The 27,214-nt window shown below is 42.4% G+C and overlaps 1 protein-coding gene across 5 annotated transcripts in view; it reads right to left on the bottom strand.

Moving 5' to 3' along the window:
• NGEF (neuronal guanine nucleotide exchange factor) overlaps nucleotides 1–27,214 on the bottom strand; it is a 245,957-nt gene that overhangs the window by 110,577 nt on the left and 108,166 nt on the right. For all 5 annotated transcript variants that reach the window (XM_029616712.1, XM_029616714.1, XM_029616713.1 and 2 more), the window contains 2 exons: nucleotides 9,859–10,142; nucleotides 9,461–9,621 (listed from right to left, as the gene is read on the bottom strand). In XM_029616712.1, coding sequence (XP_029472572.1) covers nucleotides 9,461–9,621; nucleotides 9,859–10,142 — 445 coding nt within the window. The remainder of the gene's footprint in view (nucleotides 1–9,460; nucleotides 9,622–9,858; nucleotides 10,143–27,214) is intronic.

The following is a 27,214-nucleotide window of genomic DNA, read 5'->3' as shown; positions in this document are numbered from 1 at the left end:
GGAAGAGGGCTATACGAGTCATCTCAGCAAGCACACAGGTATAGTTAAGTCCTGATGGTAAATGCAAATCATGTTTGTTAATGCAACTTGCACTAACTGCATATACATAAGAAAATTAATGGGTTGCTTAGCATACATTTGTATGTTCTTATCCTTGTATTGGGGTGAGGTTCATGCCACCTACAAGGGAGGCTCTGTAGGTCCTCACTGACAACTGGTGGAGCAGACGGTGCAGAGACTGAACTGGAGCTTTGCCTGTACCAACCTATTCCCCCTTGGGTTGAGCCTTTGGTTTCGGGGGCCAGCAAGTCTTAGGAGGCAGTCTCTGGGATGCAGGCAGAAGAGAAGATCCAGGTCAAGCTGAGGTTGGAGTCGGAGCGGCAGGCAAAGATAACAAGAGGCCAGGCTATGATCAGTGGCAGGCAACAGGCAGAGGTAACGAGAGCCCAAGCTACGATCAGTGGTAGGCAGCAGACAAGGGTAACAAGAATCCAGGCTGAGGTCAATACCAGTAATTCATCCTTGGGTAGAGCTGGGGTAGCTGGGGTGAGGCAGGATAGGTAAAGGCAGGCTTGGCAAGACTTGAAGAGACAAAGACAGGCTGGGCAAGGCTGAAGAGTCGAAGACAAGGCTGAAGAGATGAAGACAAGGTTGAGCAAGGCTGAAGAGATGACAGAGCAGCAACTCACTCTGCTAGGCAGGCGACCCATTGCTGAGGCTGTGAGTGAGAGTGAGCAGAGGCCCTTTATAGGGCTAGGCAGGTGACGTCATCCAGGAGCGTTGTTGACCCTTTCCCACCACAGGCCCTTTAAATGTGCACGCCTAGGGGCATAACGGTAGGCAGAAGAAGCGGCAGCATCCGCATGGCCAGTCTGGGGACCTGGTGTTGGCACTGCTGGGTGAGTGAGCCGTTTCGCAGGGGCAGCCTGCATGCCGGTGAACGTAACAATTTGCATGTGATGCAGCTTATTTAAGAATCTCTTGCATTCTAGGAAATTTTGCATTAATATTAACACAAGCGAATTAATATTGACTTGAGCATTAAAGCATTAACACACTTTAGCTAATAGGCCCTTAAACCTCTGTAAATATACTGAGGCTGGAAGCAATTCAGAGAAGAGTGAAGGTAAAGGGTCTATAATACAACCCTAAATAGAGATCCTTAAGGATCCCACTGGAAGAGAGCTTGAAAGGCAGAATATGATAGAAATACTCAAATAATTAGCCAGTTTCAGTAAAGGACAAGAAGGAAGCATTTTTATAAAAGAAAAGAAACTCAAGGACAAAGGTTCATGATGTGAAGTTGGAAGAGTGTCAGCTCAGAGGAAATATAGGGAGATACTTCTTCACTGCAAAAGTGGTATCTGCCTGGAATAGCCAAACTCCAGATGTAACAATAACAAAACAGTGACAGAATTTAATCACACATGGAGCAGATACTGAGGGCGGTGGTGAGAACAGGCGAAGGGCAGTAGGAATGACAAGGAGAAAGGGTATTGGATTAAATTATGGAAATCTATCTGCTCAATGACCTGGAACAACAGAGGGTGAAAAGGGGGGAGAAGATGAGGCTAACTTTGTGGTGATTCTGCTGCATTAATCTCTCAAGAAGTGGAGGCAAGGTCAACCAACATCAAACAGCAACAAGGGTTTAAAGCATTCTCAGACGTAATCAGGAAGAGGTGGCACATTGCTGAGTCCTATGATTTTATTGACCTCTATTATTGTTTTATATTGTTGAAATTTGTGTTTCTATCTTTTGAAATGTCTGTAAACCGATGTGATGGTAAGTCCAAACACTGGTATATAAAAGCCTAAAAAATAAATAAATACATGAAATGTTATAGTATGGGCTGCAGGCTGACAGCTGGGAGATATCCTTACAGAAACGTAAGCAGGGGACCTGGGCAGACTGGGCATGCCAAATGATCCCTATCTGTCAACATCTACTTTGCTATTATATATTACTTTTCATATATGCCAGGTGCTAAGGTTAAATTCTACTAACAGTGCTGTGTAAAAATATTAGGGGACCTAGGCGAACCATACAGCGCTGTCCCCCTCCCCCCCACACACACAGCCCTTTCCACGGATAATTAAAAACTATGCATTTATAATAACAGATTTTACATAAAAAAGGACATTTAAAGTACAGTCTAATAAGGGAAAAAATCACTTATAACAGCAGGTATTTTATAATACATGAATACATGTACTGTTGTGGTACCAACCAAAAACCCTGAAAGAAAAGCAAAAAAAGACACTTAGAACCCATATAATATTAGGCCTATTGTAACGTGTTGAGTGTGAGCATGGTCCTTAGAAAGTCATCAGTAACCTGAATTGCCATTACAATATAGTAAACTTCCCATAAAAAACAGCACTAACTGCTAGTGCTCAAACAGCAATAACCCACTATGAAAAGGCAACACTATAAATATTAGACCAGGCCCTAAAACACCAATATACCTCCAATTAAGGAAAACAGAAAAAAGCCAGCTGCAACAGCAGTGGTGCAGTGGTATTCACTTCCAGCCCTTGAGGGCTGCCAACAGGTCAGGTTGTCAGGATATCACTAATGAATATGCATGAGATAGATTTGCATACAATAGAGGCAGTGCACATGCAAATCTTCTCATGCATATTCATTAGGGATATCCTGGAAACCCGACCTGTTGGCAGCCTTTGAGGGCTGGGAGTGAATATCACTGTGCCAAAGAAACCTACAGACAAACTACTTAGTACCTCATTCACACATGCAGAACCAAAGAAATCCTCACTAAATACAGAATAAAGAGACTATAAAGTATAAATAGAAAAATGCAGACAAAAAATGAATTGGAAACAGCAACCAGTCAGAGTCTGTATGCAGTGCACCAATGGAATAAAGAAACATCTTTATCTTTTTTTATCTTTATTAAAATGTCTTAATCACTACTGCCATAGCTCTAAGCAATGTACAAAAGAACATATTTGATTACAATTTACATGAAGCTAATTTTTCAGCACTACATAAACATAAAACACAAGATAAAATCCAGACCTGCATAGCATCAACAAGTCTTAACTCATAAAACATCATCAACTACCCAAGAAACAAAGCCCGCATAAAAAAATAACCTGAGGGGCATCACTTCTCTCATATGTAGGCCTGTTTAAAGAAATATGTTTTCAACATTGCCTTAAAAGATTTTATACAATCTGCCAAATGCAACTCTGCTGGGAGTAAATTCCACAGCGTCCATGCAGCTACTGAGAAGGCACTGTCTCTTGTGTCCGCAAGGCGAGCTTGTTTAACTAAGGGAACATCCAAAAAACCTCTCTGATAGGATCTTAACATCCGTATCAGGTAATACAATCTCAGCACAGCATTGAACCATGAAGAAGTATCATGACTTTGTACTGAATTCAGTACAAAGTTGGAAGCCAATAGAGATCTCTTACTATCGTTGTGAAGTGCTCTCCACAAGTCTTACCGGAGATTAGTTGGGCGTTTAAGTTCTGAATCAGCTGCAACAGCTTCAGAACTGATGCAGGAAGATTAATATAGATGGCATTGAAATAGTCTAAAAGTGGCAAAATATATGTCTGAACAATTATCTGGAAGTTAGATTGATCTAGAAGCTTTTTCAAACTACATAGGACTCAATTTAAAAACCCCAGATTGTATTATGGTTTTGATGTGAGAACGGAAGGCCAGGTTTGAGTCAATCCAAACTCCGATGCTTCTAAATCAAGGATAAATCATAAAGATAGCGTCATTGATTGTTATCACTGAGGGCTGCAGTATTTATTTATTTATTTCGGATTTTTATATACCGACATTCTCAATACAAGTATCGAATCAGGTCGGTTTATACAAGTATCGAATCAGGTCGGTTTATACAAGTATCGAATCAGGTCGGTTTATACAAGTATCGAATCAGTATGTCCTTTGGATCAAGATAAATTCAGTTTTGGCCATATTAAGGGCTAGTTTGTTATAAAATAGCCAATTTTTGACAGCAGCATACAGATTTTGAAGTAGCTCGATAGTGTCAGGCCATGAAGATTGAACGCAGATATAAAATTGTATGTCGTCAGCATATATTTTATAATCCTCACAAAAATCAGCCAAGATTTTGCTTATCGGTGCCAGATAAACATTAAACAACACAGCTGGGAAAGCTGATCCTTGTGGAACTCCTGTTTTCACAGGTGACCAACAGGATTGCTGTACTGAAGCAACGATGCCATAATCTCTTAGCCGTTGCAATAATTTGTCATTATCCAGAGTATCAAAGGCTGAGGAGATGTCCATTGAAAGAAGAACATAGCTGTTCCCGCTGTCTAAACCTCTTCTCAGGGTATCCACTTTCTAGGGTTTGGTATGCTAGATAATTGCAAAAAAATGTAATTGACTTTTGAAAGAGATTTTTTTTTTTATTTAATAAAACAATTTGAAAGCTCAGGACTTTCTACCTCATGATGCAATAATTGTGCTTTTAAAATAAATGTGATTAAAGCCTCTAGTTTTTCATCCAGAATTTAAATTTAGTATCATCCCTAAAGTGTTTTCATTAACTATATTATCATCATATTTTATATTCGGACAAGTATTTAGATCTAATTATTAGAGCCTTTTTGCTGCAAAATCCAGGTCTTCTTAAATAGACAAGTAACTGTAGCAATCTTTTTTTCTCATACTGCATTGTACTGAAGATGGCTTAAAGGAAGTTTCTTTTTTGGACGAGGCCTGACACTTTCCTCCTGCTTCTTTATAAATTGTTTTGTACAGCAGTGTCAAGAAAAGCAGATAATAAATGTATTAAATAAATTTAATACATAAACTGGAACCAGGGCTTGGACACTGGTACCATGAGCCTTTTTTCACAACTACGGTACCCAGGGATTTCCCTTCCTCTGTTTTATATCGCCTCCCCTAATATATCTAGCCTGGTCATTGCCGTGATGGTCCTGGGCTGGGAGCCTTGCATCAGGGCTCCTTCTGGAATTACAATCATGGGCCCTAAATCTGACCACTAGGTGTCACCCTTGAGTGATGACCATGACTCCACCCTCAGATGCTCTGAACATTATCACCCAGCATCCCCAGTCCCAACTGACCTGGAGCACACAATACCCAACTCAGAATTGACCTAGGGACCTTCCACATGGCAGTGCTACTAAAGAAATTTTTAGCTCTGTTCTGTGAAGATTTGCCCCATCATAATTTTTTGCCTACTTAACAATTTTTAAGAATCATCAAATAAATCCATATCAATGTAGCATATCAAAATAGTTCAAAGTTGCAATAGCGGCAATGTGTTCTGCTTTGTGGAAAATTTGAGTTTGGTTCTTAAGCCTGACTCCTGCTGTTTGGGCTCAAAAGCATGAGAGCCCTATGGAAGGAGTGACCACAAGTCCTGGGAGGGAAGGCTAGCCATTACACAACATTGAAATCTATTGGCCAGGCTCAGAAGAGTGCCCTGTAAACAACTGTCACTACATTGGCTGGACTGTAGACTCACTGGACGCAACACCCCAGTCCAGGCCAGCCACCTTCCTGCAGCTGATTGCAGGCTTCACAAATATGGCTGCCATTCTCTGCTGTTCCCTGCCATGGCGCCCTCTGGTGGTAGCTGTGCTGGGTGATGCATACAGCTGACCTTCCACTCCAATGCTCTAGCAGCCTGCACAGACATTTCACCACCACAGCAACTGCTAATACCTGCTTGTCCAGGTGATACAGATGCTTGTGTCCTAGCCACAGCTCCACAACCCCTATTGCCTTCCCTGTTTTTTTCCCAGCACAGTGCCCCCATACATCATGGCCCAGAGTACTAAAACCAAGGGGGTCAGAGATAGACAAGACAGATGGATGGACACAACTAGACCAAAAGGCATTTTCTTGCAGAATAGAGAAAAACCCCAAGATAAAAGATATAATTAAAAACAATCATCTTATCTGTAAATTCTCATTTCTCTCCTACTCATTGAACTATTTAAAAATGCACAACACTTAGTCAACAAATTTTTCTAAATCACCTCATTTTGGGAAAACACTGGCCGGTGATACCCCAGGGACACCTTAATATAAGAATTGCCAAAATCATTCTTGAACATGCACACAATGTTTTGCTAATGCTGTAGTGCTATAAAAAATATGGATATAGATTCACTACTATATAGGGATGTGCAGAGGGACGCCATATGTTGCATTCGAGATTCGTGTTCGTCAGGGGGGCAGATACGTTGCATTCGGCAAGGGAAGCCCCCGATACGTACATGCGTTAATTCTTATTCGTTTCCCGGCTAAAATTGAATTAAGTACAACCCCCCACCCTCCTGACCCCTCCAAGACTTACCAAAACTCCCTGGTGTTCCAGCGGGGGGTCCGGGAGCCATCTCCTGCACTCACACCCTCAGCTGCCGGTATTCAAAATGGCGCCGATAGCCTTTGACCTTCTATGTCACAGGGGCTACCGGTGCCATTGGTCAGCCCCTGTCACATGGTAGGAGCAATGGAAGGCCGGCGCCATCTTGTGTTCCTACCATGTGAAAGGGGCTGACCAATGGCACCGGTAGCCCCTGTGACATAGTGAGGGCAAAGGCTATCGGCACTATTTTGATTACTGGCAGCCGACGGCCTGAGTTCAGGAGATTGCTCCCGGACCCCCGCTGGACCAGCAGGGACTTTTGGCAAGTCTTGGGGGACCCTCCTGACCCCCACAAGACTTGCCAAAAGTCCAGCAGGGGTCCGGGAGCAATCTCCTGCACTCGGGCCGTCGGCTGCCAGTAATCAAAATGGCGCCGATAGCCTTTGCCCTTACTATGTCACAGGGGCTAACGGTGCCATTAGTCAGCCCCTGTCACATGGTAGGAGCATAAGATGGCGCCGGCCATCCATTGCTCCTACCATGTGACAGGGGCTGACCAATGGCACTGGTAGCCCCTGGGACATAGTAGGTCAAAGGCTATCGGTGCCATTTTGAATACCGGCAGCCGAGGGTGTGAGTGCAGGAGATAGCTCCCGGACCCCCCGCTGGACCACCAGGGAGTTTTGGTAAGTCTTGTGGGGGGGTCAGGAGGGTGGGGGGTTTGTTTAAATTGGCTCCTTTAGACGGCCGAATAATTCGGCGAAGATCTGTTGTATTCGTGGGGAATCGCGATACGTTTCGCTTCCCCATGAATACAACGAATATGGCCCTATACATTGTGGATTACAAATATGTAGGAAATGAATGCACACCCCTACTACTATACTGGTTTCCCTTGTGAAATCGAACAGTGATTTTGCTGACACTAGATCTTTTAGGTTTGTAAACGATTTAGGGCCTAATTCATCAAGAATTTCCTACTGGCACTTAAAGGGAGAAAACTCTTGATGAGCCAACCTTATCTGCAGCTTGCCCTAGGGAAGTTAACCTTCACAGCAGTCAATATTTGGCCACCCATTAAACTGAGCAGGACTGCTTCAAGTCATTGAGCATCTCACGGAATGCAACAAGCTGATCCAGCATTTCTGCAAAACTTCCAAAATACTATCATAAGCCTCTATTTTCTCAATATAATGAACCCTGTTGTAGTATTTTTTAGTGCTCATTGTCTTAAAAGCTCGTATTCACAAACTTAAGTCAAATACTTTTAAAGAGACCAACTTTCCATTCATCAGTGCTCCTGCCTTTTTTGTTACTGTATGTGTGCACCCACATCTTAATTCTAAACATGTGGGTGCACATGTTTAGAACCCACATGTTGCTGAGAGGTGGGTTAGTTTTTTTTAATCTCTTGTCACACATTCTTCTATCCCATATTTCTCAGTACTCCAGATATATGTCCTATACCCGCACTGCAGAGGCAGAAACATAGAGGTCAATATTCAGTGCTATTTGTCCGGCTAAGTTTGGACATAGCCGTACAAATTGCATCATTTCAATATCCAGCTGCACTCACCATTCGACACTTAGCTGGATAATTTGGGGGAAGTCCTAAAGATAGCCAGATATATAGAACTTCCCCAGCTAATTTTGAACTAGCCATGGGTATTCAGTGGTGTGGCTGTGCTGTTGGCTATCCAATCAAAGTTTATCTGGCTAATTTAGCAATCTGGACAGCGATTAAATATCGACCTTTCAAGGACTGCAGGTCCATCAATTGTGCCCAGTTTAATCCTGTTGTATGACCATAGATTCCCAGTTGATCTCTGTCTTCCCCTTTACTCCTTCATAACTAAGGATCTTCCGTGCTTAGCTCATATTTTTTAAAATTCTATTATTATTATTCTCTCTACCATCTCCACTTAGAGGCTATATCATGTATCCATCACTCTTTCTATAAGGATATATTTTCTGATGCTATTCCTGACTCTAATCAGTCTGAGGCTTATATCATGACTTCTTGTTCTAGAATTTCGTTTCCATGGAAAAATGGTTACTTCCTGTGCAATATTTATAATCTTTGGGGTACTTGAATGTCTTCAGATCTTCTCTTTTCCTGTGAACTCCTTCACAATATTGCTCACCAAGATACTGAACAGAAACAGGCCCAGAGCAAATCCCTAAGGCACTCAGTTAATACTTTTCTTTCCTTGGAGAGAACTCTGTTTACTGCCACTCTCCGTAATCTATCACGTAACTAGTTTCTAATTCAATCAGCCACCTTAGGATCCATCTCAGGCTGCTCAATTTACTTATGAGTCTCCTGAGCAAGACAGTATTATTATTGCTATTATTATTATCTGCATTTGTATAGTACAAACCAGATGGATGCAGCATGGTACAGAGACATGCATTAGACAGCCCCTATCCTTGAAGCTTACAGTCTAGTCATGACAGACAGAGACAATGAGCTTAGAGGCTTAGAGTTAAAGTGAGACCAAGATAGGGAAGAAGTAAACCAGGTGGCTTTTGGGTAGTATTTAACTGATGAAAGGTCAGCTCTAATTGAGTAACGCTGCAAGGAATTAGATATCTTAAGAGTCTATACTGTATAAGAAAAACAGCCACTGGGCAGGTCAGTGAGGGGGTAGGGTGGGAGGGAATTAAAGTCAGATAAATTAACATTTCATGCCTTAATCTTTTAACAGAAATGCAAGAATTTCAGCAAAACTTATATGGAATGATAAACACACTTCTCTTAACGCCTCTCAATAGCAAGAACGTTAATGAAATCTAAGTATACCACAGCCATCCAGGACATGCCTCTGATCTAATTCTGTGGTCACCCAATCTCTCTCTCATTTTCCCTCCATAAAGAACAGACTAAACAGCCCATAGGTTCCAACCTCCTCCACTTTTAGGAAGAGGGGAGGATATCTGCCCCTATCCAAAAGGTTAATCTACTTGCTCAACTTGTTATTTTTTTAAGGTGACTACAACACAAATAGCTAAAAAATGACTGCCAAAACTCTGCTTTTTGCTGAGATGCTGTTGCTGTTTTAACATAGGGGACCAGGAAGTCACATATGGAAGCAACTTACCTCTCGCTGGTCACTAGGACCTCAAGGATGTTGGAGAACAAGAAGTGGGCCTCCGACTGGTTCAGTGCTGTCTTCAGGTTCTCATTTTCCACAAAGAGAGATACCATCAAGCTTAGGCTCTTATAGTAAGATGCCTCTGAGGTGACAAGTTCAAACATGGCCTGCAGGAAAAATACATTTTGGTACTGCAAAAACATGATTGCAAACTTACGGGTTTTCACTCTGCCAGTACCTACACATGATTTACTCGTGTTTTCACCTGTGGTGATGCTGTATTACAGAGCACAAGTAAAGCTGATGATAATTATGTACAAGTTCAGTCCCCTCAGGTTGCCACACTGGAGAGAGCTGGACATCACTACAACCTTCCCTACTTCTCCCACCTACTTCTTGTTTACCTCCTGCAATTTGATCTCCTCTGGCTGAAGAATATCTAGGACACCGCTGTTTCTAATCTCAGGAAGATCCTGCCACAGGTTGAAGCTAGAACCTGAGCTCTGTAGCCGATTGAGCGGGGGTGGGGCCCTGTTTTCTTCAGCGTTAAGCGGCGCTTCCTTTGTCGGGATCTCTTCATTGTTCTGCAAGTCCAGCTGGTGGTCTGCGTGCACATAGGCATCGTGCTGCCGCCTGGTTTCGATCTCCTGTTGTGTAGATTTATCGCGGTACTCCTGGTATAAGAGCTCTGGAAAAGAAGGAGATGGTTAAGAAATACAGAGCGGCAAGTACTATGCATTCCTACGAGGAAGACCCAGTTTCGATTCCTGGGCCTGGCTTTTGCTACCAAGGTCAACAGGGGCTTGGGGATGTTGTGGAGGCAGCATTTCACAGGCCCTGAGGGGAGGGAATCTCGGCCTTTGCTCACCAGTGACGCTTAAGAGTTCGATATTAAAAAGATTTGGCTGGGTAATTTGGGGAGTTGCCAGGACAAACTCCAAGATCTGAAAAACGTCTCCCACTCTTCAGCTTAACATTTGTCCTGATATCGCATTACCTGGTCAATATTTAGCTGGATAAAAAGAGGAGGTGATGGAGGCGTTCCAGGAGCATAGGCCTATTTTTACCAGCAAGCGCTTATAATTCAGTGCTACCCGACTAAAGTTAGCTAGGTAATCCTAGTCTGAAAAATAGTTGTCCTAAAGTTACCCGGATATATTCAGTGGCAAACCTATCCAAATAAGCGTTACAGAAGTTCCGGGTAAAGTGACCTGGTTGGCTGAGTTTGTACCTCCTACCGGCTGCAACCAGTGTGCACACATACATGATTCAGGAGGGAATCGCAGCCTGTAGCTCCCGGCCCCTCGCCGCAAGCCCTTGTGTGCTAGGGAAGCTTTTAAAAATAGGGGAAATCCCGGAGTAGTTGCAAATGAGGGCATATGGTTCCACAGTCCAACAGACGCCGGTTCTGATTACGCTGAGAGCCCAAAGAAGCACCAGGAAATTGCTGGGCCAAAAATAAGGTAATATTAAAAAAAAAAAAAAAAAAAAAGAAATACACCTGAGCAAATCAGAGCATAAAAGGAATGAGAAATGAAAAGTGTGGTGGGAAGGCAGCAGGATTGGGGCTCATTTACAAATGTATTATTTGATTTGTAAATATATATTTGTTTGCTATTTTGTTGAAAGTCAGTGCCCGGGAATGCTCTAATTACTGTAAAATTTATAATGAAATGAGTATAGGGATTTCTTTATGGACTGGTATCTTCTGTAACTGATGCTGTATTTACAAATGGTGCAACTATCTTGTTATCGCAAAGCAGGCTTTTGAGTGAACTCTGTGGCTGCTTTCATCCCACAACCACTCCCTAGGAGCAGCCTGACTCATAGATGAGAGAGACAGACTGGCATTGTGAACAACAAGTTCTGCTCCTTAAAAACGTAAAACACTATTTTTAACTGTACCCACTATAGTTCGGGCTTTTAATGTTTCATGCATTTACGGGACTGTGTAAAACAATTTAGCTATAGCCCTATGCAGTATAATAAAATGTGCAAAGATTGAATGGGCAGAGAATGAGAATAGGCGATCACAGCTAAAATAGTACATAAGATCATAAGAACATAAGAAATTGCCATGCTGGGTCAGACCAAGGGTCCATCAAGCCCAGCATCTTGTTTCCAACAGAGGCCAAACCAGGCCACAAGAACCTGGCAATTACCCAAACACTAAGAAGATCCCATGCCACTGATGCAATTAATAGCAGTGGCTATTCCCTAAGTAAACTTGATTAATAGCCGTTAATGGACTTCTCCTCCAAGAACTTATCCAAACCTTTTTTGAACCCAGCTACACTAAGTGCAATTACCACATCCTCTGGCAACAAATTCCAGAGCTTTATTGTACGTTGAGTAGCCTTACAATGACAGCCCTTTTTCGACAGACATGTGTCCCGACATACCAAATTCTTGCAAAACACTTAATACCGCCATTGAATTGCTTTGAGCAGTTAATTTAGGAAAACATATCAAGAACTTATGAAAATGTTGCCGAAAATGTTGCAAGCTTCTGCTCTTCCGGTTAACACAGAAATCCAAACTAAGCAGTCTGAAACCCTCAGTCAGAAAGTATCATCCATAACAGCTGCTATCTGGTTGGCCTGTACTTCTTGCTCTCCGAAGTGCTTGAGCACACATGAATAAATAGAAAAAGATGCATTCTTAGTTGTTTATTTCCTAAATTGATTTCTTTGAGTGGCTTCTGTCTACTTAGAACTACAGCTAGCTCTAAGAGCATCAGCTCATTTAATGACAGCTGACATCTGAAAACCCGCTGGCGTGAGAGGGCTTAGCAGGTTAATATCAGTTTGAATGTGTTATGTAACTTGTCTCGGATTTTAATGAACTATGTCTTCTGTTAATGGGCGGCTGTACTTGTTGTACAAGAGGTTCATGTTATGAAAAAAAAAAAAAGATGCTTGACTGTATGATTATGCAAGTGAATTGAAAATTGAGGAAGTGAGAAACAGAAGAGAAAAATGTGAGGAGAGAAGTGCAGTGAGGGACACTGGAGGGAGAGGGGAAGAATAGTGTAGAAAGGGTGAGAAATGGGACGAGAGAGGAGACGGAAAACTGAAAAGAAAGATCTGCATGACAGGTTCAGAGGCAGACCAAAGGTTACTCGTTGCTCTGTGTCAGAAACTTGAAATATCAGAGTTTAATTCTTTAAACTTGAAATGGTGAATTAGTGCAAAGATTACCGTATCTTTAGTGTTTTACCAAAACATTTCTCTTCAAATTAAAGCAGCATTTCTAGCGAAAACTAAAGAAATAAGCAGAGCGCACAGCCTGGAATGTGAGGTACTGCCAATTTATTACAGATCTGTTTTCCTAGATTGTTTGTATTCATTTAACATCAGCTCCCTTCCTCCTCCTACCTATCCCCACCTCTACCCCTTACCCTTGCCACTAAGATCTTCGCCCCCTTCTCCATTTATCCTGCCTGCCTGTCCCAGGTCCTGAACCTTGTTGCCTCCAGGTATCTTTAGTTCTTTCTCACTCCCTCAATCATGCAAACATAGGGAAAGAGCATTTCAAATGCATTACACACAACCTTAAGATCACATATATATATATTTTTTTTTCGTTTGTTTTTGTTATGAATGTTTTATTGGAGGCCACTTAGAAATTGGAATAATGCAACCCATACATTTTTTAAAATAAATAAACTCATACATACAAAGCCACACCTTCACCTACAAACATACACATGCATGCACACGAATACATATACACAGCGTCACATGCATGTGATCGGGGAAAAACACTGTTTTTTTTTTCAAATGTCACCACCCTCCACTCATCACGGGGCAGACAGATAATATGATACGACCATACCTGGGAACTCTCTGGATTTCCCACAGGGACTCAGGGAATTTGCATCGACTGCCAGATCTCTGGGGAAAGTCTACAAAACTCTGGGCCTCTCTGTTTACTGCTTCAGCCATCCCCTCTTCAGTAAGCCCGCAGGCAGCAGGGGCAGAACTGCAGAGGGGCTACCGCAAACAAAACTCAGTTTGCTGCAGTGATTCCAGGACCTGGACGCCCTAGGCTGAGGGTAGAGGGACGGTGCACAAGTCTGGAAACTGTGGCTTATGCGGGGGTGGGAACAAAGAGAGAGCTGGGGTCAAGAAGAGAGGAAGGAGAAGAATGCTAGGATCATCCCTGGAGGGAGGAAAAGGGAGGGAGGGGGTAGAGAGAGAGAAAATGGGGATTAGTGTGAGGCTGGAGGTGAAAGAGAGAAAGCTGATACACATGAATCCTCTCCCTCCCCACTCTCCTGCCATCCCACACTAATCAACAGCAATCTCAGGGTGACCACAACTCAGATTTGGAAACTTCTTTGTCCTTTCTTTCTAAGCTGTTCAAAACAAATCACATTTTTCACCTCCTGTTCTGTAAAAGTGCTCTGCACCACAGTCCAGACAAGCATACAGCTACATCTTTTCCATCTTCCCAGTCCCCAGGTAGCCCCTCATCATTTCATACACAGGGAAACCTACAAAGTCCTCTTCTGCCCCCTCCTCTTTCCAAAAGGGAGATAATCTCAGACCAAATGGACAGGATGTCAGCTCCAGTTACCCCCTTTTTCATCACTTCTGCTCCTCTCTCTATCAAGTATTGTATATCTTAGCATCACATTCACTCTAGTCCACTTGGTTCTTGTCTTGATTGAAAATGTCATACTTGGAACTTTCTCATAACAAAAAGCAGGACTGAGATTCAGCTTCAACTGTTATCTCTTTTATGATATTATTGTATTTCTCTATTTTAATGTAATTGTGAACCGTTGTGAAGGCATTGCCAATGTGACGGTATAGAAAAACCAATAAACTAAACTAAGATAAGAGTTCCAATCACAGTAATCATAAGAACATAAGAAATTGCCATGCTGGGTCAGACCAAGGGTCCATCAAGCCCAGCATCCTGTTTCCACCAGAGGCCAAACCAGGCCACAAGAACCTGGCAAGTACCAAAACACTAAGAAGATCCCATGCTACTGATGCAATTAATAGCAGCGGCTATTCCCTAAGTAAACTTGATTAATAGCCGTTAATGGACTTCTCCTCCAAGAACTTATCCAAACCTTTTTTGAACCCAGCTACACTAACTGCACTAACCACATCCTCTGGCAACAAATTCCAGAGCTTTATTGTGCGATATTATGACATCTGCAACCTCCCTTTCCTCTGTTTTCAAAGTGATGTCATTAAGTGGATGCTTTAATACCATAATGAATCCCTGAAATCCACCACGCTGCAAGCTAAGTCAGAATATTTCACAGCACGCCACGGTCCCACATTAGAAAACATAGCGTGGTAGCCATGTTTAGGAAATAAAAGTCGACAAATGAAAAAGTATAAGGTGATACCTTTTCCTGGGCTAGTAGTTCCTCCTTTCTCTTCCAGTTCAGCCAGAATCAGTGCTGGGCTTTTTTTTTTTACTGTGAGCCTTCATGCACAAGTACCTAGGGATTTTCCTCTACTTTTACAGACCCCTCCATCGCACTGTTCCTAATCTAGTCATTGCAGTAATAACAAGCCAGGGGCCAGGAGCCATGCACCAGGCCTCCTTTAGGAACCCGGTATCATGGGCTCAAATCTGGCCACCGGGTGCTGCCCTAGCAGTGACCATGACTCCCTCCCCTTCCAGGGGCTGTGCCTCCTCGGCATCCCCAGTCCTAGCAAACCCACAAGCCACTGCAGTAACCTGGGTGTTAAACTGTGCGGATTCTCAGCACACATTTTTAATGCCCAGAACAATTATTTTAAACTCCTGATGCAGTGCGCTAATAATATGCTAATGCATCTGGAGTTTTAAAAAAGCACGTACTGTGTAAAATGTGCGTTTGGCCAAACGCACATTTTAACTGAGGACTGTTCCTGACGGGCAGATCGTGTAGCAGCAGCAGCTGCTGCCACTTACCCGGATAAGTACTGACTTATCCAGCTGTCTGGTGAGGTTTACCAATTAACTGGATAAGTCATTATTTGTCTGGCGCGCATCGCTGCTAATTAGCTGGATAATTACTTATCTGGCAAACTTGGATAAATCAGTGCTTATCCAAGAAATGTTTTCATAGTTTTTTCTGTTTTTCACAAGTTTTAAATGCCAGTACAGAAGCACTGGACATTTAACTCCGTCTCTGACCCTAGGCTTAAGTTTCCAGCGTCAAGACAATCCTGGACCAGCCAAGCACCTCTCTCTCTGCATTGAGGTGTACTGCTTAATGTCCTCATTTGCAAGGGATTTCCATGGGAGGGCGCCAAGCTCCTACTGTGAGAGTAAAATCCCTTCTTGCGTCAGCAGTAAAAATGTATGGCTCATAAAATGAGCGTTCAAATGCAGGCAAAGCCAGAACGTGCCTTTCTGCATCGGCCTCCCAGAGTGTGGAAGACCTGACTCGAGGATTAAATTGGCAAACTGGCAGTGCACAGCAGGGACAGCAAGCCACAGGGCCAATTTAGGTGACAGCTTTTTACTGGACTAACATAATACATTTCTTGACTAGCTTTCAGGAGTTAATGCTCCTTAGGTCTAACAGAATCACCTTTTACTCTGATTTGCTCATTCTGTTTGGACCTGAGGAAGAAAGTGTTAACTCCCAAAAGCTATTCAAGAAAGAATAAAGAAGCATCACCTTATACGTTTTTGTCTGTTCACCTTTATTTCCCCATATGAGAAAGTTATTCAGCATAAGAGAACCCTCTTCATGGTCCTAATGTCATATATATTATTCAATGCAGAAAACGTGGAGAAAGATGCTAATATTGGCAAGAGTGAAGAGGTTAAAGACAAGAACAAAGCTACGTAAACTCAAGATAACTTTACACAAAGAACAGCAAATCAACACCTTTCTGGGGGGTACATTTTTCTGGACCAGACCACTGCATCAATGACCTTATCAGAGCCAGTTCTTCCATTAGGCAAACAGAGATGATTGGGGGTAGGACCAGGGACTTTGCTATGCATGAGACACAGGGCTGTACACCAGCAATTCTACTGGCCAGTGCCCCCAATCCCAGGCAACAGAGAACAGCACTCTGCTTCCTGTCCCTGCCCCTCCCTTGCCAGGGAATAGGAGGAGAGGGGATGATCCTGGAGCAGACAGGAGTGCATGGCACAACAAGGAAGAGCCACTCTGCTCCCCAATCCAGCCCCTCCCTTCTTGTTGTTCCCTCCCCCTCCCCGTCTGTCTAGAAGAGGGAACAGACTAGGAAGGGTAAGGCTAGAAAGAACATATAATTATACACATCCTCGAGACCCATCAGAGAAGCGTATAAAGGTACCCTGCAAGTCCCCCCAAAGAAATCCACGCGTCTATCAACCACCAAAGAACAAGCATTCTCTACAGCGGGTCCGGCCATTTGGAATAACATGCCCACAGACCTCAGGCTAGAACCTTGCCCTCTAACCTTTCGAAAAAAAAACTTAAGACCTGACTCTTCCTCCAAGCCTTCCCTTAACTTTCAAAACCATCCATTTTCTACCAGACTGGACTCCGCTTACCAGTCTAGGCGCCCTGCTTAGTTTAGGCTTGATATTTTTGCCTCTGTTTCTTTGTTTCGTTATTTAGTTTATTCAGTTTTGCTGTCCTTTGTCTCCGGCTAACTTAGCCCCCCAAGTTACTACCTCCTTGTTATATGGTTGATTAAGTTCTACCCCTTGTTACATGTAAACCGATTTGATTTGAATTTATTCATGAAGGTCGGTATAGAAAAGTGCTAAATAAATAAATAAATAAATAAATAAATATCAAAGCAAAGAAGAGCCATTCTGTTCCCTAATCCAGTCTTTCCTCCCGTTGTTTTTTCCTCCTTCCCTCCTGTTCTGCTGGAAACAATCAAGGGTAATTATATAAATAAAAAAGGTAACCCAGCCCGATGCAGCAGACTGGCAAAGGAAGCAGGTTCCAAAAGGTTCCAGGCTGGCGATCTAGCATGACCTGGCAGAAAATCACCACTAGGAATGGGGAGGTAGGACAGCTTGAGTAGACAGCAGTTCAGTTTTTGTCAGCATATTTCTGTTCTTTATGATTTATGACCACTTATTCTGAATTTAGTGAGGAATGTGAGAAATTGCAAGAGGATATTGCAAATGCTGTGAGACTGGGCATGCAAATGGCAAATGAAATTTAATGTGAACAAGTGCAAAGTTATGACCTTAGAGAAGAGTAACCCAAATTATAGGTACAAAATGCAAGTTTCCAAATTAGAGTCACGACTCAGGAAAAGGATCTAGGTGTCATCGCTGAAAACACATTGAAATCTTCTGCTCAGTGTGCAGCAGCAGCAGCCAAGAAAGCAAATAGAATGCTAGGGATTATTAGGAAAGGAACGGAGAATAAATCAGAGAACATGCCTCCCTATCGCTCCATGCTGCGACCTCATTTTGAGTACTGTATGCAGTTCTGGTCACCATATCTCAAGAAAGATATAAGAACACATAATTAAGCTCTGGAATTCATTGTTAGAGGATGTGGTGAAAGCTATTAGTGTAGCAGTGTTTAAAAAAGGTTTGGACAAGTTCCTAGAGAAAAAGTCCATTAACCATTATTAAGGTGGAGTTGCAGAAATCCACTGCTTATTCTTGGGATTGGCAGCTTGGAATCTGTCTGCCCCTTGGGATCCTGCCAGGTACTTGTGACCAGGATTGGCCACTGTTGGAAACAAGATATTGGGCTTGATGGACCTTTGTTCTGACCAAGTATGGCAAGTCTTATGTTCTTATTTTCTTATGTGTGTGTGTGTGTGTGTCCAACATGAGGTATTCTACTAACATGTATTTTCTGTATACTCCAGCTTGTTCTGTTTTCCCAACAGGAGGTCTAGTGCTAATAATAAAATTGTATTTTTAGCCTGCCTTGTTAAATAATGATCAAAACGGCTTACAGCATTTTTAGAAATCAGGTACAAGTCCCTTTCTAAAAAAGCTTAACAGGCCAATGCAATAAAGTGTAGATAAAAAACGTGCATCCAAACTGGGCGCCCATTGTTTTTTACCGTGCGCACGGTCACCTCTCTTGGGCGCTCGATGCAGTAGGCAAATGAGCCGCCACCCTAAAAAAGGTTGTGCTAGGGATAAATTGTGCATCCGTAGCACGTCCATGGCATAGGGCACCCAGGAGACGTGGCTGAGCGTGGGTCAGGAAAACGGACGCTTAATTTTATGAGCATCCGTTTTTCTAACCTGACCCTCATCAAGATTTTTTTTTCTCTTTCATGTTGCTGCTTTCTGAGGTTCCTCCTCCTTAGTATTGCAATGATATTAGGTCGGAGGAACCACAGAAAAGCTGTATTTTCTGCTTTTCTATTCAGGGCTTGAGGCGCCTCAAGATTTTCTTTATTAGGATCTTGAACTTTAATAGGATTGATGAATTGCCTATATAGTACTCTATACAACAGTCTCAAAATAATACAAATCACAAAAATCACAAAACAATTGATGCCGGGGATGGCATTAATTTTTGAGGTTTAAAACGTACGTATCGGGTGCACGGTGATTTATTTATATTGGGGGTACTAGCTAATAACCTTATCCACATGGCATTTACATCTGATTAGTGCTATTAGCTATGCGCTGGTTTGGACGCGCGTTCTGGACGCGCTGATCCCCTTATTGCATCAGGGCTTATGGATGCGTGTCCAGTCGCGGGTTAACCTGTGCCTAGCCTGAATGCACGATGTTGCATCGGTCTGTAAGTGGGTCCCTGAGACAACAAGAGATAAAGCAACTTGCTCAATGTCACAAAGAGTGTTAGTGGGGAACATGGATTCCCTGGTTCACAGCCCATCATTGGTCCATCATTGGCCGTAAAGGGATTCAGTGAATCCCTTGTTCTGATTTTCTTTATTTACTTGTGGGTTGGTTTTTTTTGCACACATTTTTTTCCATGTTGAGCAGGGATAAGCAAAAATTCCTGCCCGAGCCTCTACTGTACTCAACCATGCAATCAACTTCATTGACCTACAGCTGGCAGCAGGAATCACGTTAAAGTGAACGTCATCTCTCGCTGCCATGGGGGCTGATCGCACAGTTCCTATCATGAGACCAGCCCTACAGCAGTAGGAGATGACATTGCATCAATGCAACTTCTGCTACAGTCCATTCCGCAAAAAACATGTGATCCAGCAAGCTGCCACAGAGTCCATCCTGCGGCAGCTGAAGAAGAGAGGAGATCCTACGACCGCCTGTGAAGCTCATCCCATTGGTGGCTGAAGATAAGTCCCAATAGGTCCCTGCAGAGCACAAACCACTGCAACTGGCAGCATGATGAAGAGGCATAGAAGAGAGCAGGAGGCCCTGAGTCTGAGTGAGTGAAAGAGAGAAAGAGTGAGTGTGTGTGTGAGAGCATGCCTGTGTCTGTCTGGGTGTGTGTGTGTGTAGAATACCATTGAATGTGAGTGCCTGAGTGTGTGTGTGTGTGTGTGTGTGTGTGTGAGGGAGAAATAGTCACTGAGTGTGAGAAAGCCATTGAGTGTGAGTGTGCCTATGTCTGTGTGTGTTTGTGTGCAGAGAGCTACTGAAGGAGGGAGTGCCTGAGTATGTGTGTGTGAGCATGAGAGAGCCATTGAGTGTGAGAGTACCTTTTTTTGTACCTATGTGTGTGAGAGCCATTGAGTCGACTGTGTGCCTCTTTTGTGTGAGAGAATACTTGTGTGTGTGAGAGCCACTGAGTGTGAGATAGTGCCTTTATGAATGTGAGGGAGAGAGATACACTGAATGTGAGAGAGTGTCTGTGTATATCTGTGTGTGAGGGAGAGAGATACACTAAGTGGGATAGAGTGCCTGTATGTGTGTGTATGTGTGAAGAAAAAGCCATTGAGTATGACAGAGTGCCTGCATATATATGTGTATGGGAAACAGAAAGAGGATAAAGTTTGTGTAACCTCTTCCCTCTTCCCCCTTCCCCAGGACAGGGAGACAGGAAATAAAAAAATTCCTAGGTATGAAGAGCAGAGGATTTTTTAAATCCCTATTAATTTTAATTGTTGGATATTATTTGATAAGTCTGCTGTTTTTAAATATTGTATTGATGTAATATTTGCAGTGCTGCTCTTTCCTGGGTAGAGTGGTTGATGCTTGAGTCCTGGGAGTAAATGTTGTTTTGATTGGCAGAGTTGTCTCTTGAGGTAAATTGTATTCTTGGCAGGTTGCGATAGCTTTTATTGGACTGTGTATTATCCCAAAATATTGTGCATGAGCTATTGAGACAATATAGAACCTGTCTTTTGATGTGAATGCCTCTGATCTGACATCTGAAGTTTTAAAAGTTTTTGTACAATACTTTTAGGTACAGGTATTTTTTATTTTTCAGATATTTATAGGTGGCGTTTTAGGGCCTGATGTAATATTTGCAGTGTTGCCTTTTTATAGAAAGAGTTGTTACTATTTGAATGCCGGCAGTTAGAGCTATTTTGGTTTGGGAGGTTTACTATATTTTAATGATTTATTCATGGCTTTCTGAGGGCCAAACCCACACTCAATGCATGTTACAAAAGGCCTCTTTCCACAGCTTCCGGGTTAGAAGGAGAGAAAGATAGAGCCATGAGCTGACTCTTGACCCGGTATGGGAAGATGAGGCGGACTACTCCGGGGGGAATTCTGCGCTATTGCAGGGCACAGATTTTCCCTTCCTGTGCAAAATTTTCTTTTTTGTGCACAATTTTAAGCTGCCCGGTGGGCTGCGAGCGGAACCCATCTGTTCGCAGGCCTATGTGGAAGGAGGCTTAGTGGGCCACGAGTGGAGCTCATTCCGCTTGTGGCTGAAGACAAGGGAGGCGCCGGTGAGCCACGAGAGGGTCAAGGCTGAGGAGCAGTGAGCACAGCTGACATCGATGTGGCCTGTGAGTGTGTGTGTACAGAATTACAGGCACAAGAAGGTGTGTGTGTGTGTGTGTGTGTGATTTGGAGCCTATGCGCCTGAGTGAGGGTGTGTGTGAGCAAGGGATTTGTGAGGGTATATGTGTTTGTGTGTGAGAGGGAGCCCATGCGAAGGAGTGTGTGTGAGTGAGAGAGAGAGCCTATGTGCAGGGGTGTATGAATGTGCAAGAGAGAGAAGGAGCTTGTGGAGTGCATGTTTGCCAAAGAGAGAGGGAGACTATGGGGAGAGGGGTGCGTGCAATAGAGAGAGGGATTCTATGTGAGGGTGTATATGTGTGCGCAAGAGAGAGGGAGCCTGTGTGTGTGGGGGGGGGGGGGGAGTGAGAGATGACAGAGGGAGCCTGTGTGAGTGGGTGTGCGAGACAACCTGTTTGAGGGTGTGTGTGTATGTGAGAGACAGGGAACTTGTGTGAGGGTGTGTGTTTGAAAGAAGGACAAAGGAAGGCTGTGGGGGGAGTGCATGCGTGCGAGAGAGAGCCTGTATGAAGGAGTGTGTGTGTGTGAGAGGGACAGAGGGAACCTGTTTGAGGGGGTGTGTGTGTGTGTGTGTGTGCAAGAGAGAGGGAGCCTGTGTGAGGATGTGTGTGTGAAAGAGGGAGGATGCCTGTGAGAAGTTGTGTATGTGTGTGTGTGTGTGTGTGTGTGTGTGTGAGAGTGGGACAGAGGGAGCAAGTGTGAAGGGCTGTATGAGAGAGTGGTCAAATTAAGAACATAAGAACATAAGAAAATGCCATACTGGGTCAGACCAAGGGTCCATCAAGCCCAGCATCCTGTTTCCAACAGTGGCCAATCCAGGCCATAAGAACCTGGCAAGTACCCAAAAACTAAGTCCATTCCATGTAACCATTGCTAATGGCAGTAGCTATTCTCTAAGTGAACCTAATAGCAGGTAATGGACTTCTCCTCCAAGAACTTATCCAATCCTTTTTTAAACACAGCTATACTAACTGCACTAACCACATTCTCTGGCAACAAATTCCAGAGTTTAATTGTGCGTTGAGTAAAAAAGAACTTTCTCCGATTAGTTTTAAATGTGCCCCATGCTAACTTCATGGAGTGCCCCCTAGTCTTTCTACTATCCGAAAGAGTAAATAACCGATTCACATCTACCCGTTCTAGACCTCTCATGATTTTAAACACCTCTATCATATCCCCCCTCAGTTGTCTCTTCTCCAAGCTGATAAGTCCTAACCTCTTTAGTCTTTCCTCATAGGGGAGTTGTTCCATTCCCCTTATCATTTTGGTAGCCCTTCTCTGTACCTTCTCCATCGCAATTATATCTTTTTTGAGATGCGGCGACCAGAATTGTACACAGTATTCAAGGTGCGGTCTCACCATGGAGCGATATAGAGGCATTATGACATTTTCCGTTTTATTCATCATTCCTTTTCTAATAATTCCCAACATTCTGTTTGCTTTTTTGACTGCCGCAGCACACTGCACCGACGATTTCAATATGTTATCCACTATGACACCTAGATCTCTTTCTTGGGTTGTAGCACCTAATATGGAACCCAACATTGTATAATTATAGCATGGATTATTTTTCCCTATATGCATCACCTTGCACTTATCCACATTAAATTTCATCTGCCATTTGGATGCCCAATTTTCCAGTCTCACAAGGTCTTCCTGCAATTTATCACAATCTGCTTGTGATTTAACTACTCTGAACAATTTTGTGTCATCTGCAAATTTGATTATCTCACTCGTCGTATTTCTTTCCAGATCATTTATAAATATATTGAACAGTAAGGGTCCCAATACAGATCCCTGAGGCACCCCACTGTCCACTCCCTTCCACTGAGAAAATTGCCCATTTAATCCTACTCTCTGTTTCCTGTCTTTTAGCCAGTTTGCAATCCACGAAAGGACATCGCCACCTATCCCATGACTTTTTACTTTTTCTAGAAGCCTCTCATGAGGAACTTTGTCAAACGCCTTCTGAAAATCCAAGTATACTATATCTACCGGTTCACCTTTATCCACATGTTTATTAACTCCTTCAAAAAAGTGAAGCAGATTTGTGAGGCAAGGCTTGCCCTGGGTAAAGCCATGCTAACTTTGTTCCATTAAACCATGTCTTTCTATATGTTCTGTGATTTTGATGTTTAGAACACTTTCCACTATTTTTCCTGGCACTGAAGTCAGGCTAACCGGTCTGTAGTTTCCTGGATCTCCCCTGGAGCCCTTTTTAAATATTGGGGTTACATTTGCTATCCTCCAGTCTTCAGGTAAAATTCTAGGAATGGAGGGCTGCGAGGTAGAGATAGTGGAAGGAGTTGAGCCTACAGGGGAAGGGGAGAGATAGTGGAGAGTGGAGAAGTTAGAACCTGAGAGGGCAGAGTGAAAGGGATCTGGACAGAGGAGTAGGGAGATAGAGGGTGGAAGGGACATTCCTACAATGCATTTCTATGGGAATTCTGCTCAATATATTTATAAAACTGCATCTTTGAAGAATAATTTTTCTGTACTAAATTTTAAGTTAATCACTCAAAGACTGTGAAATAAGCAGAATTTTGCAGAATTTTAAATTTTTGGCGTGCTGAATTCCCCCAGGAGTAGGCCTCAGTTCCCAGTGGCTCCACAGATCTCTGCAGCAATGCCCTCTGTGTTCCTCCCCCCTCCCTTACCGAGTGCTGGGCCAAGACCCGAGAGAGATGCTGCAGTGAGCCAGGCATGGGATACAGCACAGAGGAAGGGAAGCTGGAGAAAGAGACAGTCACAAAACAGCATGACAGAAGTTGTGGATGATGTGTTTATGAAGATGCTTGAAATAACATTTCATAAAACAGAGTAGTGGTTTTTTTGTATTTGCAGTTTACTCCCCAAAATTACAGATGAGATTCATCAGACACTGTGACAGGATTCCTGAAATATATCTGTCAATATAGAGATATATAGATATATACACACACACAAGAAAAAGTGTGATATTTTAAAATATGGGGGTAGTTTTCAAAACTAGATATTCTGGTGCAAAGTCACGAGCACCAGTTCTCAAAAGGAAAATATGATCATCCTTTCCTTATGAAACATGCATACTTTTAGGCACTTTTAGGGTGGTTAGTTTTTCAAAAAGCCCTTTTACCTGGATAAATCAGAAATGGCTTTTGAAAATTATCCTCCTTATGTCCAGCTACCTGTTGCAACCGGATATTTCTGAGAGGGGCGGTGGTGGGGTCATCAAGATTGTTGACCTGAGTTATCAAAATCTCGGGTGGGGGGTTATCCTATGAGCCGATCAGTTAACAGGAGAGGAGGGGGCACAAAAGGTTAAAGGGTTCACCTAGGGTGCTTAATACCCTTGCACAGGCCTCACCTTATGATCAGGATACTAAAACAGGAAATTCAGAACTATCCAGGAGCTTAAGACCTTTGAAGTTAAAATCATCAGACACTTCAAAGCAAATATAAAAGGACTTAGCAGAGTCGCTTCCTTAAAACATTGCTCCCCACCTCCTTTCACACCAGTATTGTAAAGTACGCTAATCAGTAATTCACTTAGCATCTTGAGTATCTCGGGGCCAGAGTTCATGGTTCTGGGGACCTGTACTTGGAATTTATGCACAAAAACCCCCCAGTTTGTGCACAAATCATTTCTGCGCATAAATGTGCAGAAATAATGCTTGGTGCACAAATTGTATTTTATGAATGCAAATACTGTTTTCTGCATATAAATAATGCTTTATGTGCAGAAGAGACTATTTATTTATTTTATTTTATTTATTTTATTATATTTTGTGCACACTATCTGTGTGCACAAAATATAGTTTCTGTGCAGAAAACAAGTTTTATGCACGCATCATATTTTATACACACAAGGGGGATAACTTTCAAATAATCGTATTTTGTAACCCTCACCTACCACGTATGTGCATATTATAAAATACAAGTATCTCTATCCTGCAAAATACACACGAATACAGACAATGCAATGAAAGCAAGTATTTCAATGTACTGAATGTGCATACTTTTCCTACCTATTTTAAAAATATATGCAGGTATATTTTACATGCGAAAATGAAGTAGGACTTGCTTGCATAAATCCCATTGACAAGTTCAAATTTAATTGACATTACCAGTTTTACCAATTATTCCACCAGTTGGCCCAATCGTTCTCCAGGTCATTGAGACCCTCCTGGTTCTGCTGCCTGAACTGCTCCCAGTTCACCCAGCCCTCCCACCCACAATAAACAAGTCTGATATCAATTATGCAATTAGCAGCTGTAAAATTATCCTAGTAGGCTGGCAAATCTATGTGCATGTCTTATGAAGGGGCACCTTATGCGAGTAAATGTTGGCCCCTTCCAGAACACTCCCAGACGGCCCCTTTTTTCACGTGTATATGTCAGCACAAAAGCAAACCTCTGAGCGCATATGTTTAATGTTTATAGAACAGCATGCACACGAGTACATTTATTTATTTAAATATTTTTATATGCTGACATTTGTGGGAACATCATGCCGGCTTACATCAAACACACATTTTCTGCACGAAATCCTTTGAAAATTCACCCTTAAGCATATCTTCTGTGCACATTTTCAGGTTAGCGTACCTTTCTAAACTTCCAATGCTTATTGTACTGGGGAAATTCTTTTTTAGCACACGCATTAAGAAATTGCATTGAATTTCAGTGCACAGTTTATTACATTGGCCCCTCAGTCAGCAGGAGGTATTTTAATGAAATGCTGTTGTAGATTTTATAAACCTCCTTTTCCAACAATTATTTATATTTTTATGTATTTTATAGATTTTGTTGGATTATATTTTGTTATGCATTGTGTTGGTTGATTTTGTCTGCAGTTATGCTTTTTGCCTTGTAATTTGCTATGGGATTTTTTTTTTTTTTTGAATAGCAGGACATAAATGGAATTAACTATAACATCATCCTCTACCCTTCCCTGCTCATTTTGTTTTGACCTGATGAAGATAGTCAAGAAATGTATTGCTAGTCCTTTTTTTTTGTCTAAAACACTGTGCAAACATTATCTCGTAAACTAGAAAAATCTGAGCCCTGTGTTATCTAAACAATTTGTTGATGTGACTATAATTTTGGTCTTTGGCTTAATAAAACACTTCAATTTAAATATCCTGCAAACAGTGTAATTTCTTACGCCCCTTCCAAATTGAAACATTTTATTTCGCTCCCATAATTATGTTGACTTCAGTGGCAGACAATTCTTTTTGTGCATTTCTTATTAACTGCTATTGAATGCATCAATGTAGTTCATCACGCTCCCTCATCAACTGCATTAAGGAACTAGATGCTCTCATGCCTTTAGATTGAATTTGGAAGAAATTAACGATGTGCATCTTTATCACTGTATTCAGAGCACACTAGCTCTAGATACTAAAAGCAAGATGAGATCTAAGTAATTTAGTTTAATGTCTTCATATGCTTAAGCTCAATCCTAAACAGCTATACATTCAATTTAAAGTTGCAGCAATGTTTTTGAAATATTAGCTTGCCTGGTTCTTGTTTCTATTGTTATTTTGATCTTATATCCTTGAATATCCTTTCATTATATCCTAATATATTGTTTCAAATGCTTGCACGCTTTTTTAAAATTAAGGTGACAACCCCTATTCTTCCTGGAGTCAGCTTTTCATCTTTTTTCGATATTCCCATAATTAGTATTGTATGTTTGGCTGGCTGCTCCTTTGGGCTTCCAGCTCAATCAGAACCAGCTTCTTATTGGGCAATAAGAACATAAGAACATAAGAAAATGCCATACTGGGTCAGACCAAGGGTCCATCAAGCCCAGCATCCTGTTTCCAACAGTGGCCAATCCAGGCCATAAGAACCTGGCAAGTACCCAAAAACTAAGTCTATTCCATGTAACCATTGCTAATGGCAGTGGCTATTCTCTAAG

Source organism: Rhinatrema bivittatum, chromosome 9, assembly GCF_901001135.1.
Source record: "Rhinatrema bivittatum chromosome 9, aRhiBiv1.1, whole genome shotgun sequence".
Taxonomy (NCBI): domain Eukaryota; kingdom Metazoa; phylum Chordata; class Amphibia; order Gymnophiona; family Rhinatrematidae; genus Rhinatrema; species Rhinatrema bivittatum.
Note: the sequence above shows the minus strand (reverse complement) of the source record. Positions and strands in the feature narration are given on the sequence as shown.